Source organism: Rhinoderma darwinii, chromosome 5 (assembly GCF_050947455.1).
Source record: "Rhinoderma darwinii isolate aRhiDar2 chromosome 5, aRhiDar2.hap1, whole genome shotgun sequence".
Taxonomy (NCBI): Eukaryota; Metazoa; Chordata; class Amphibia; order Anura; family Rhinodermatidae; genus Rhinoderma; species Rhinoderma darwinii.
The window spans coordinates 130,675,429-130,688,294 of NC_134691.1; the positions used below are offsets into that span (position 1 = coordinate 130,675,429).

The 12,866-nt window shown below is 40.5% G+C and overlaps 1 protein-coding gene across 3 annotated transcripts in view; it reads right to left on the reverse strand.

The window, feature by feature from the left end:
- Window positions 1-8,214: 8,214 nt before the first annotated feature.
- MBP (myelin basic protein) overlaps window positions 8,215-12,866 on the reverse strand; it is a 159,401-nt gene continuing 154,749 nt past the window's right edge. For all 3 annotated transcript variants that reach the window (XM_075826521.1, XM_075826520.1, XM_075826519.1), the window contains one exon: window positions 8,215-9,627. In XM_075826521.1, the coding sequence (XP_075682636.1) occupies window positions 9,583-9,627 (45 nt within the window). In that variant the 3' untranslated portion in view covers window positions 8,215-9,582. The remainder of the gene's footprint in view (window positions 9,628-12,866) is intronic.

Consider the following 12,866-nt stretch of genomic DNA (forward strand, 5'->3'; position numbering starts at 1 on the left):
GGTGGCATTCTGTAATCTAGTTCTCATATGTAGGTTGTCTTTGTGCAGAAGATCGGAAATATGGATTTACTATACAAAGCTGCTCAAGTAAATGTAGTTAGCATTTTTGCAGTTCAGTTTCCTGTTAAATGGGGGATAGCGGCCTATCCTTGACTTTGCTATTAGAACTTTCATTTAAATTCTAGCTGTCTTGGTCTTCCACACAGGAGCCGTTGGAGTGTTGCCCTAAGTTTATACTTTTGGGCAGGGGGAATTAATTTAAGGGCTATTCCGATCTCAGACGTTTATACCATATCCACAGGAGATGCCATAAATGTCTTATAGATGCAAGTCCCAGCTTCTGTAATCGCATATTTATGGTGATCGTGGGGCACCCAACCACTGTCCTTTTTGGTAAGGAGGCCGCTGATTCCAGCCGGTGACTATGTGGAGTGGTGGCCACACATGTGCACGGCTCTCTCTATTGTAGTCTATAGAAGTTAAGGAAACAGCTGAGCAAGCGTTTCCGTAACTCCCATAAAACAAAATGTAGAGAGGTGTGTGGCCTCCTCTCCACATAGTCACCGCCTGGAATCAACGGCCATCTCAGCAGCCGGGATAGGGGTTGAGTGAACCCAGTTCTCGATATAGGTTCGGGTCCTGGAGCTGGAACCTGCATCTTTCAGACATTTATGACATATTCTATGGTTTTTCAGGGTTTTGACTAGGCCCTTTATTTCCACTGAAAAGTAATGTTAATGCTACAGCATACAAGTACATTTTAGACAATTGTGTTTCCAAATTTGTGGCAATAATTTGAAGAAGGCCTTTTCCTGTTCCAGGAGTATTACTATACTCCTGTGCACAAAGCGAGGCCCATAGCTCCATAAAGACATGGTGCGACATGTTTCTGTGGAGGAAATCTAGTGCCCTGCACAGAGCCCTGACCTTAACCCCATCGAACACTTTTGGGATGAATTGAAACTGCGATTGCAATTTAGACATTCTTGACGCACATCAGTGTCTGACCTCACAAATGCTCTTTTGGTTGAATGGGCTCAAATTCCCACAGACACACTGCAAAATCTTGTAGAAAGCCTTCCCAGAAGAACGGAGGTTGTTATAGCCACAAAAGAGGATTCAAATCCATATAAACGGCGATGGATTTGGTATGGGATGTCCAGCAAATTAATTTTGATGTGATGGTCAGGTGTCCAAATGCTTTTAGCCATATAGTATACTGTATTTTAAAATCGCAAAATTCACTACGCTTTTCTATACAGAGGCATTCTGCAAAAAAAAGTATACCACGCAGTTTTTTTTTGGGTATTTTGTTTTTTTTGTACAATGGGATGCCATAGATTTGCATACATTCTGGCCATATGTTTAGCGTATAGAGCCTTATTGTAGTATACCCCATACATAATAGCAGATTGCATTACATAAAAAAAAAAATCTGATCACTATCTTTAGTTTATTTCAGATTTCCCTTTATACTTTGTAATAGGGATTTTTCATTCATAGGCAGTCAGTAAGGGTGTGTTCACACGTCAGCGTCCGTAACGGCTGAAATTACGAGGCTGTTTTCAGGAGAAAACAGCACCGTAATTTCAGCCGTAATGGCATGTTGAGGCGCTTTTTGCTGCGTCCACTACGGACGTTAAATGGAGCTGGTTTTCCATGGAGTCCATGGAAAACGGCTCCATTTACGTCTTAAGAAGTGACAGGCACTTCTTTGACGCGGGCGTCTTTTTTACGCCCCGCCTATTGACAGCGGGGCGTAAAAAAAATGACCGTCTGCACAGAACATCATAAGACCCATTCTAATGAATGGGCAGATGTTTGCCGACGCTATTGAGTCGCTATTTCGGACGTAATTCGGTCCGTAAATAAGCCGTGTGAACATACCCTAAGTGTCATAGTCAATTTGATTTATGCAGTCTTTTAATATGATTTAATATGGATTACTTTGATTATCTAATTTTGTTCCATTTGCATGTAATATTTAATGCGCCATTATCCTACTAAAGCACCTACCTCTGTGTTCTACGTAAACATACTGAATCAATACCGTAGTCGACTACGCTATTCATTCCGTCAAAACGATTGAACCCTTACACACCTGAGACAAACGGAAACCATTGGCACGGGATCCCTCACCATTGAAATCAATGGTGATGGAAACGGAAACCTATGGTTTCCATTTGTGTCCGTCAGGGCTCCGCTCCGGCGGAAAGCTCTGACGGAACGGAGACCTAGCGCAGATGTGAACGAAGCCTTATGCTGTCATATCTCATTTGCTGTGTTTTTTTATGCACTACGTGATCTATTTTGCTACTGGTGACTGCTGATTTGATAGCTACTTTGTGTTTGTACTCGTAATGATTCATTTGTTCCCTACATGACTAATACTGTGTGTGCTTCTACATGTACGGATTCAGTATCTTTTACTTCAAGTCTTGTGTTTACTTCGTATAGGTACATTCTGTTTACATTTTCATGTAGTTGGTTTATTTTTTACATATTTTTAGTTGTTCACACTGTTGATGCTATGCTATTTCCTCATGAGTCAACATCCCTATTTTTTTGGCCTTTTAAAGCTAAATTAAACAAAAAAGCCATGTTCTAATCAAATTATTTCTTCTAGTTTTGAAAAGCTTGAACTCCAGGTTTATTGCATGCCTGTGGATATACTAAAATGCAATATTAATTTTTGGGCATTCTAATTTCATTTTATAATTTTATGTAATATTAGATTGGTAAAGGGGCTGTCCGATTATAACAACTTATCACCTATCCACAGGATAGGTGATTAGTGTTTAATCGCTGGGACCCCCACTGATCATGAGAAAGGTTAGTCCCGATTTCCCTGTTTGAATGGAGCAGTGGTCACACACACACGCTGATACTTCATTCATTCATTCATTCTCTATTGGACTGATGGAGATAGCCTAGTGCTGTACTCGTGATTGTGCGGGTCCCAGTGGTGGGACCCCCAGCGATCAACCACTTATTACCTTTAATGTGGATAGGTGATACGTTGTTATGGGGGAAAATCTATTTCAACTTTCAGACCAGAGGTATATATAGAAGTGAGAAATCCCCTTTAACCCCTTCTCGACATTTGTTGTAAGTATACGACATGGAAAGCCAGTGCTTCCCGCAAAATGTCGTATACTTACGCCAAATGCTTGGCACCGGCTCAGAAGCTGAGTCGGTGCCATCATCCCCGGATCTCAACTGTATCTGACAGCTGACATCCTGCTGTAACGATGGGGACCGAAGTTAGCTTCAATCCCCGCCATTAACCCCTTAAATGCAGCCGTCAAAACAAATTGCTATATTTAAGGTGTTTGCAGCTCATCGACACCCCAGCAATGAAATCGCTGGGGTGTCGATGGCTGCAATGGCAACAGGAGGCCTAGTACTGGCCTCCCGGTGTGCCTAGCATGGAAAACTTCCAGCTCCCGCCTGGAGGTGGGGTCTGAAAGGCTTCCGTAGCCGCCGGCAAGATGGCGCCGGCTCAGGAGATGAGCCGGCGTCATCAGCGGTGGGTAACAGCTGTATGTTACAGCTGACATCCACGTGTAATGGCAGGAACCGGAGCTGGCTCCGATCCCTGCCATTAACCCCTCAGATGCAGCGATTGGATGCGATCACTGCATCTTTGTGGTTGCTAGCAGATCGGCAGCTGTGTCCTGCATTCGCATGACTGCCGACTGCTATTATGACACCAGGAGACCTAACAATGGCCTCCTGTTTGCCATTACGGAAGCCAATTAGGCCCCGCTCGGAGGCGAAGCCTTATCGGCTTGCTGTCAGTGAATGACTGACAGATCTAATACATTGCACTACATAGGTAGTGCAATGTATTAGAAAAAAAATCTGTTAGAAAAAAAATCTGACCGTTGGACCTTCAAGTCCCCTAGTGGGACTAAAGTAAAGTGTAAAAAAAATGTGAAAAAAAAGTTGTAAAAATAATAATAAAAGTTTTAAGTAATAAAATAAAACAAGATCACCCTTTTTCTCTTATCATGTACTTTATTATTGAAAAAAAAAAAAAGAAACCATACATATTTGGTATCGCCACGACCGTAACGGCCTAAACTATAAAAATATAATGTTATTTATTCCACACGGTGAACGGCGTAAAAAAAAAACGAAAAAAATAATGCCAGAATTTCTGTTTTTTGGTCATTTTGCCCTACAAAAATTAAAATAAAAAGTGATCAAAAAGTTGCATGTATCCAAATATGGTGCCTATAAAAACTATAGCTTGTCTCGCAAAAAACCCTCATACAGCTCCGTCTACGAAAAAATGTAAAAGTTATGGTTCTCACAACATGGCGACAGAAAAAAATACATTCTTTTTACATAAGTAATTTTATTGTGCAAAAAGTTGTAAAACCTAAAAAAGTGCTATAAATTAGGTATCGCCGGAATCGTACGGACCCCCAGAATAAAGTTAACATGTAATTTATAATGCATGGTGAATGCTGTATTAAAAAGCACTAAAAACTATGGCAGAATTGCAGTTTTTTGGTCACCTTGCCTCTCAAAAAATAGGATAAAAAGTGATCAAAACGTTGAATGTACCCCAAAATGGTACCAAAGATAACTACAGCTCGTCCCGCAAAAAAAACAGCCCTCATACCACTACGTCTATGAAAAAATAAAATGAGTTAAGTCTTCCATACGTCAGGAAATAAAAAAAATATGCAGTTGTACAGATCAGAGGGGAACATTTAGTCTGTTTCAAGAGGTGGATTTATCAAGACCCTAAAATTAGGGAACCAGGAAGGGGGCCCAAACATATCTGCTAGAAGCGAGGGTGCCCCTATTATACCAGGACAACACTTCCTAGCAAAATTCCCCAAACTGCAAAGGTGCGGAGTGTGGACCAAAAGGGGGATAAGTAAAGACACCGTTTATCAGTGCGACACGGCCTGTGCAGAAATGATTGCTTCACAGCGTAACACACATCTATGGATCATTTTATTGTTTACCCCATTATTATACCCCCTGACGTACTCTGTCCAGCTTACATATACCACACATTATAAACTGAAACACCAGTCAAATTCCAAACAAAACTATCACCAAGCAAATAACACGCTCCAAAAGCCAAATGGCGCTCCCACCCATCTGAGCCCTACAGTGTGCCCAAACAGCAGTTTACTTCCACATATATGGCACTGCCATAGCCTGGAGAACCATTTAAAAAAAATTTGGGATGTGGGTCTCCAGTGGCATAAGCTGGGCACGACATACTTGCCACTGAATTGGCAATTCTGGGGAAAAATGTTAGTTTTTACTTTGCACCATCTGCAGCGCAGTTATTTATGGAAAAGACCTGTGGGGGGAAAATGCTCACTACACCCCTTAATAAATGCCTTGAGGGGTGTAGTTTCTAAAATGGGGTAATTTCTGGGGGTTTCTTTTATTAATTCCCATCTGAGCCTCTGCAATTGTGAACCAATTCTGTGTAAATCGCCAAATTAGGCCTCAATTTCGCATGGTATTCTCTCACTCCTGAGCCCTGTCAAATGTCCAGGCAAAAGATTAGGGTGATTCTAAAACCGTGAAACACAGCATAATAATTAGAAAGCTGTCTTGTTATGATGGCACAAGCTGGGCACCACATATTGGCATATCTATTGAAAAATCCCATTTTACAATATCAAGTGTACACTAATTTCTACAAAACACCTGCGGGGTTAACATGCTCACTACACCCCTAGGTGAATACCTTGAGGGGTGTAGTTTCCAAAATGGGGGGGTTCCACTGTTTTGGTCCCACAGGGGTTTTGCAAATGCTACATAGCGTCCAGAAACCAGTCCAGCAAAATCTGTAGTCCGAAAGCCAAATTGCACTCCTTCCCTTCTGAGCCCTGCCGTGTGCCCAAAAATTAGTTTATAACTACATATGGGGTATTGCCATACTTTGGAGAAATTGCTTAACAAATGTTGGGGTTCTTTTTCTGCTTTATTTTTTGAGAAAATGAAACATTTTGCACTAAAGCTACATCTTATTGGAAAAAAAAGTAATTTTTATTTTCACTGCCCAATTCAAATAAAATCTATGAAACAGATGGGGTCAAAATGCTCACTACACCCCTAGATTAATTTCTGAAGGGGTGTAGTATCACAAAAGTCCCTTTTGGGTAGTTTCCACTGTACTGGTACCTTAGGGGCTTTGCAAAAGCAACATGGTGTCAAGAAAACAATCCAGCAAAATCTGCTCCAAAAGTCAAATACCGCTACTTCTCTTCTGAGCCCTGCCGTGTGCCCAAACATCAGTTTATGACCACATATGGGGTATTGCCGTACTCAGGAGAAGTTGCTTTGCAAATGTTGGGGTTCTTTTTTTCCTTTATTTGTTGAGAAAATGAAAATATTTGAGCTAAAGCTACATCTTATTGAAGAAAAAGGATTGTTTTTATTTTCACTGCCCAATTCTAATAAATTCTATGAAACACCTGTGGGGTCAAAATAATCACTACACCCCTAGATAAATTCTTCAAGGGGTGTAGTTTCCAAAATGGGGTCACTTTTTGGGCGTTTTCATTGTTTTGTCCCCTCAGGGGCTCTGCAAATGTGACATGGCCTCCGCAAACCATTTCTGCTAAATTTGAGCTCCAAAAGCCAAATGGCGCTCTTTCACTTCTCAGCCCTGCCGTGTGTCCAAACAGCCGTGTATTACCACATGTGGGGTATTATTTTACTCTGGAAAATTGCTTTACAAATTTTGCAGTGCTTTTTCTCTTTTAGTCCCTGTGGAAATGAGAAATTTGTAAATTTCACCTCTAGTTTGGTTTAATTCCTGTGAAACGTCTAAAGGGTTAAGAAACTTTTTAAATGCTGTTTTGAATACTTTGAGGGGTGGAGTTTTTAAAATGCGGTGACTTTTTGGAGGTTTCTATATATAAGGCCCTAAAAGCCACTTCACAACTGAACAGGCCCCTGTAAAAATAGTCTTTTGACATTTTCTTGAAAATGTGAGAAATTGCTGCTAAAGTTCTAAGCCTTGTAACGTCCTAGAAAAATAAGAGGATGTTCAAAAATCGATGCCAAACTAAAGTAGACATGTGGGGGATGTTAATTAGCGACTATTATGTGTGGTATAACTGCCTGTCTTACAAGCAGATACATTTAAATTGAGAAAAATGCTAATTTTTGGCTAAATTTTGTTGGTTTTCACATTTAAATACTGAATGTATCGAGCAAATTTTGCCAGTAACATAAAGTCCAATGTGTCATGAGAAAACAGTCTCAGAATCGCTTGGATAGGTGAAAGCATTCCGAAGTTATTACCACATAAAGTGAAACATGTCAGATTTGAAAAATGAGGCTCTGTCAGGAAGGTCAAAAGAGGCTAAATAGGGATGGGTTTAAAATAAAAATCCTAAAAGGGGAACAACGGAGCTAGTTCACGTTACAGCATCCTCTATCTCAGGACAGACGCGCTTGGCATTGCTCTACAGCCATTTCAATGTTGGTTTGTTAAAAGGTTATTCCCACCACACTAATTCACAATATATCGTTAAGTTATGCCATTACTTCCTTATTAATGGGGGTTCGACCACCAGGACCCCAACCGACTTTCAAATAAAGGAGCCACAGAGCAAATTAGGCCCAGCAGCTTCTTTATAGTTGTTTTTTTTTTGCACAGCGGCACTACTGTCCACCTGCTGTGTAGGGAACTGCAACACAGGTCCATTCACCTCGGTGCCTTTGTCCTCGAAATTGGCGGGGTCCCAGAATTTGGATGCCCACCAATCATAATCTATGGTATAATCTATCGAGATAGCCCTTTAATCTGTGGGGAGTGGGCTCCCTATATGGTATGTGACCTATATGTTTTATATATATATATATATATATATATATATATATATATATATATATGTTGATGAGTCTACACAGGAATTTGCTGATTATGATTTGTACAAAGCGCATTTCAGGGCTGCTATCTATTTAAATGATGGAAGCAGCAGCTGCCTGCATCCCTGATAACAATGAGGCGACCTGTCCCAACTGTGATGCCATAGGGCCGCAGCGCTGTCATCATAGGAGGTACAGGAAATAGTAGACACTATGTATAAAACATAAAAAAATAAAAAACTTTATATTAAAATATAGAACACCCAGAACTGAATTTTCACATCTAGGTGGACCTATCCATGTTCATTTTCATAAATTACAGCCTTACTTTTAATAACGACCATACAAATCTTTTCATTTGTGATAATATTATTTTATTTCAATACCTTTAATAACACCATAAAAGTATAATGTTCACGTTTTGTTTTTGCTGTGTAAACCTATAAAAAGAAAACGTCCTGGCTATGATCATGGTGTAATGTATAGATTCTGCCAGACATATTATGGTATTGTGAAACCCCCATAATCCAGAGCAGTACATTAGTACACAATACTGTAACCTATTAAGTTGTGACACTAATGAACAAGCTACATTTAAATAGCAACAGGGGTATAGTGTAATTTCCCCCCATTAAATGTATGCTTGAAAATAAAGAGAACGTCCATTAAATAAAGGTCAATATAATGTACATTTTACTTCATTAAGAGAAAAATAAAACAGTGCAATTCAGAAGAGCCATTTGGTGCATCTGTGGTTTCAGGTGCCCTCAATATGGGAAGGTCAGTAATGATATTCTGTTAACTGTCTAATTTTAAGTACAGTAGTTAGTCTAAATATAATTCTGCAAGGCAGCACTAATACACCAGTGTAACATTTGCAGAAGGTTACGAATCCATTGCTACCTTTTTGCCATGCTTGCATAATATTTCTAGACTATAGATAAGGATATAAGTCAGAGTTGTGACAAGCTCCAAGAGGAAGCAGTTGAACCTGTATGTGTGCACAGTACCCAGGATATTTCTAGACGTCCTGAAATACCCAGTCTCTCTCACTATTTCTCTCCTCCCATAATATGGCAAGGACAGAGCTGTAAAGGTTCTTTTTTTTTAAATCTATTTATCCATTGTCCTCTACTTCAAGTCAATGATCTGTACCATGCACCCTTCTCACATGCTAAAATTGCCCTTTACCCAACTACCCTCAAGAACTGCTGTCTCTACCTAGTATGAAAGAAAAACATGCATGTGAGAGAGAATGGTGGTTATTGAAACTAAAATAATAAAAAGCACCACTATATGAACCCAAAGCAGCATAAAGTAGAATAAATATCCATTTTGGTTGTTAACGTCTTATATATCTCCCATGTTGTCTGGCCAGGCAACGCATTGCATCTCGTATCAAAGAGTGCTGCAATGCTAAAGGAAACAATTAAATAAAATCTGGGCTCTTCTACGCCATAAGTGGCCTTGTGACCCTATTAATATTTGATTAGAACATAGACAGCAGAGTCCATCACTGTGTTTTTCATCATCCTATGAATCAACTATATGTTTAATCCGGTACTGGCAACACAAATTAACTGCAGTCACAGCTCTCGGTCTCTACCTGACAGATTGTTTATATTTCTAGGAGCGTTACAAAAAGTAGTAATGTTATTTGTAATGGCACTTCAGGTTACAGTGGTGGGTGTATCACTTGGAGCAGACATCTTGAAGGCTTCAGCGCCTAGCCATAGGGGAAGATGATCGGCTGTGTCTTCCGCCCTGCAAGAAAAGAAAACAGAGCACCCAGTGAGAACTAAATGTTTTGGCAACACTATACATGCATGTTAAATGTCAGTGAGCTTGTATCTACAGCAGTGATTCCCAACTGTAGTCCTCAAGAACCCCCAACAGATCATGATTTGACCTCTGGCAAATACTTGATGCATTGGATCTCAGCAGCGGGCTGACATAATCCGCAGCAGCATTTCCTCTGCTTGGTGGGTGGCGTGTCGTCCCACCCAGAGCTGTGACATGACAATGACAAGACATGACAGCTCTTTTCTGCTTGCAAAGCGCTGTTCTAGCTACAGGAATGTCACTCTTCCAGAACCTTCAAAGGGGAACAGCTCCAGTGTTTCAGTTCTTGGTTATCAGCCCTGGTGATGAGTTTCCTGGTGCTTTTTCTGTTGTTTGACTCTGCTTGATCCGATTTACCCGTGTACTGACCTCTGGCATGACCCCCACCTTACCACCTGATTCTGATTACTGGACCTGACATTGCCCGCCTGTTACCAACTCAGATCATTTTGCCCGCAAAACTAGTAATACCTGCCATCTGCAGGTACTCTTAGTGATTATCATGGGTACTGTGACCTGGGAAACCTACCAGCAAAGTCCATGCCTCCTTGCAGGGGTTAAGGGTGAAGAACGGGGGATTCCATAGGCTCCGCACCCCAGGTTAGCCTGTGCCAATTCAATAAGCCAACAATCTCATCCCTCATACCTCGTCCCAGCCTGCTGCCAAACTTCTCCTGCGGTGGAGAACTCCTTCTCTGACAAGTCTGCATGCTGTCACTGAAGTCTGTTCCGGCTACTCCATGCTATTCTGCATCACCACCCCTGAAACTTCATCCAAATTCCGACTACGCTAGTTGGGGAATAGCACCCAGGTACGCTCTTGGGCTTGAAGTCCTGAAAATATGTCCTGTTGAGGGTACCTGAGGTCTGGAGTTGTGAACCAGTGATCTATAGCATCTCACATAGCTAACCAAATGCCTGTTCTGTGCTGAGGAGATCCAAAATACTAAAACACATGTGCCCACAGATTGGAGTCTCAGGTTACCTAATAATTGAGTCATGTTTTAAAGCTGGCTACAGGCCAACAGCTCGCTCTCCATAAACATGCCTGTTCCGGATTTAAATGACAAATTTAGCTCTGCTGCATCGGGAAAGAGACTCAAACTTGCTTTTCAACAGTGTCCCTTCCATTTATGGGGTCTGCTGGAGTAAAGTTGTTAACCTTTTATGCGCTGGGCAATATTCATCTATTATTACCATATCTTCAATTCATGTTTAATTTTTTCCTATGACATTATTTTTCTAACCCTCACATATCAATTTACAAAGCCCAAACATAAAACAAACAACCTATACAAACAACATATACAAACAAGCCCAAACATAAAGTAGCAATGGTTATAAAGAAAGTTGGAATAACTTTTATACCTCTAAATGTATTTTCAGGTCAAAGCTTGTATTTCCTCTCTATTATGCTCCATGAAAAGCTGTCCTTGGGACATTATCTGTCCACAGAGCACAATAGGATATTGCATTAAATGCAACTTCAGCAAAGAGCTGTAAATGCGATGCCTTATACAGGCGTTTTAGACTAATCTGAGCTTATGAGAAATAGTAGGAATTTTGTTGTGAGCCTAATGTATCCAACAACAAGTGGGTTATTTTTTTTAAATTGTTTAACCCCTTCCTGAAACTTGATGTAACTGTACATCAAGGGAGCTCCATACTCAGCAGGTGTTGGCTGTATGTTATAGTGAAAGTTTTGCTTTCGGGCATCTAGGTGGTTAAACTGGACATTTAAACACCCAGATGCTGCGGGTGCCGATGGTCGTCATGGCAGCCTGAGGACCTAATGAAGAACCCCTATGCCTGCCATCTCTCTGCTCCTATTAAGCCTTGCCAGAGCCCTTCTAGTTGTGACACCCTGTTTGCCGCCGCTCTGATCACGGAAACTCCTGCAGCGGTCATGTTTCATTCCTCAGTCACATGTTGCTGCACCCAGTCACTGGCCTCAGCGGTGGTGCTGCCATTAACAACACATGACTGCTGAGGCCAGCGATTGTCTGCAGTTGCACGTGACCACTGCAGGAGCTTCCGGCACCGGAGCAGCGGTCAATAGGGTGTCAGTGCTGGAATGGGGACATTATAAAGGGTGAGTATCTGTTGGTTTATTATTTAATACCCTCCCTTGCCCTCCTGCAAAATATGAGAAACTCCCAGATAACCCCTTTAACATGTATTTTTTTTACCGCACTGAATGCCATAAAAATGAAACACAAAAAACAATGGAGAAATCACTTGTTTTTTCTCATTTTACACCACAAAGAATTTTTTTTCAATTTCCTAGTACATTATATGGTAGAGTAAATGGAATATATGGTTTCTGTTTGGCTTTCAGTTGATGGGTTCCTCCGATAGAAAGGTCTGACGGAACCCATTAACAGAAACTGAACGCTGATATGAACACACCCTTAGATTTAAATATAATATATGGTATAATGTATGTGCTAACATGTAAAAGCAAAATAGCTAGTTCTTCCAAATATATTACAGGAATCCAAGAATTCGAATGTAATTTAGCAGGGGGTGTATATCCCTCATGTCATACCCATGCATCCACATTGAACCCTGAATATCCGCCGCAGTAAAGTGTGGTTGTGTTCCATACAGGACTGACAAACGAACACATTTTTTAATGTTTTCATTTTCTTAAAGTATTATGTTGTACAGGCCTTGTGAATATGCATGTGATAAGTTACTCATTATGCATTGCATACATCATTACACATCAATGCTGAGAAAACTCAATTATGCGTTCTAATGAATAATTATCATAATATCTGTTACTTTATAAAACTTATTCATTTCCTTTCCTTCAACTGAGCTCCTACTGAGATAGTATAGCAATTTGTCCAAGTGGTGTGAATCTTGCCTGGGAATAATGAGCCTTTTTATGCTATATATTATAACTAATGGCTGATATTTTGATGAAATGAAAGTGTTATTTAATAAGAAAGATATATAAATAGAAGACAGATTCCCATTGTATGGTATCGCATAATGTAACATTGGAACTAATAAACCCTTATGACCTTGTCTTGAATAGCATTAATATACCAATGCCTTCATGACAGCGTAGACATAAATTTAGTACTGTGTAGCTTCTTCATAAGGATTTAATTTTTGCTGAATTGGCTATAGGCCTCTTGCACACAGAAGAG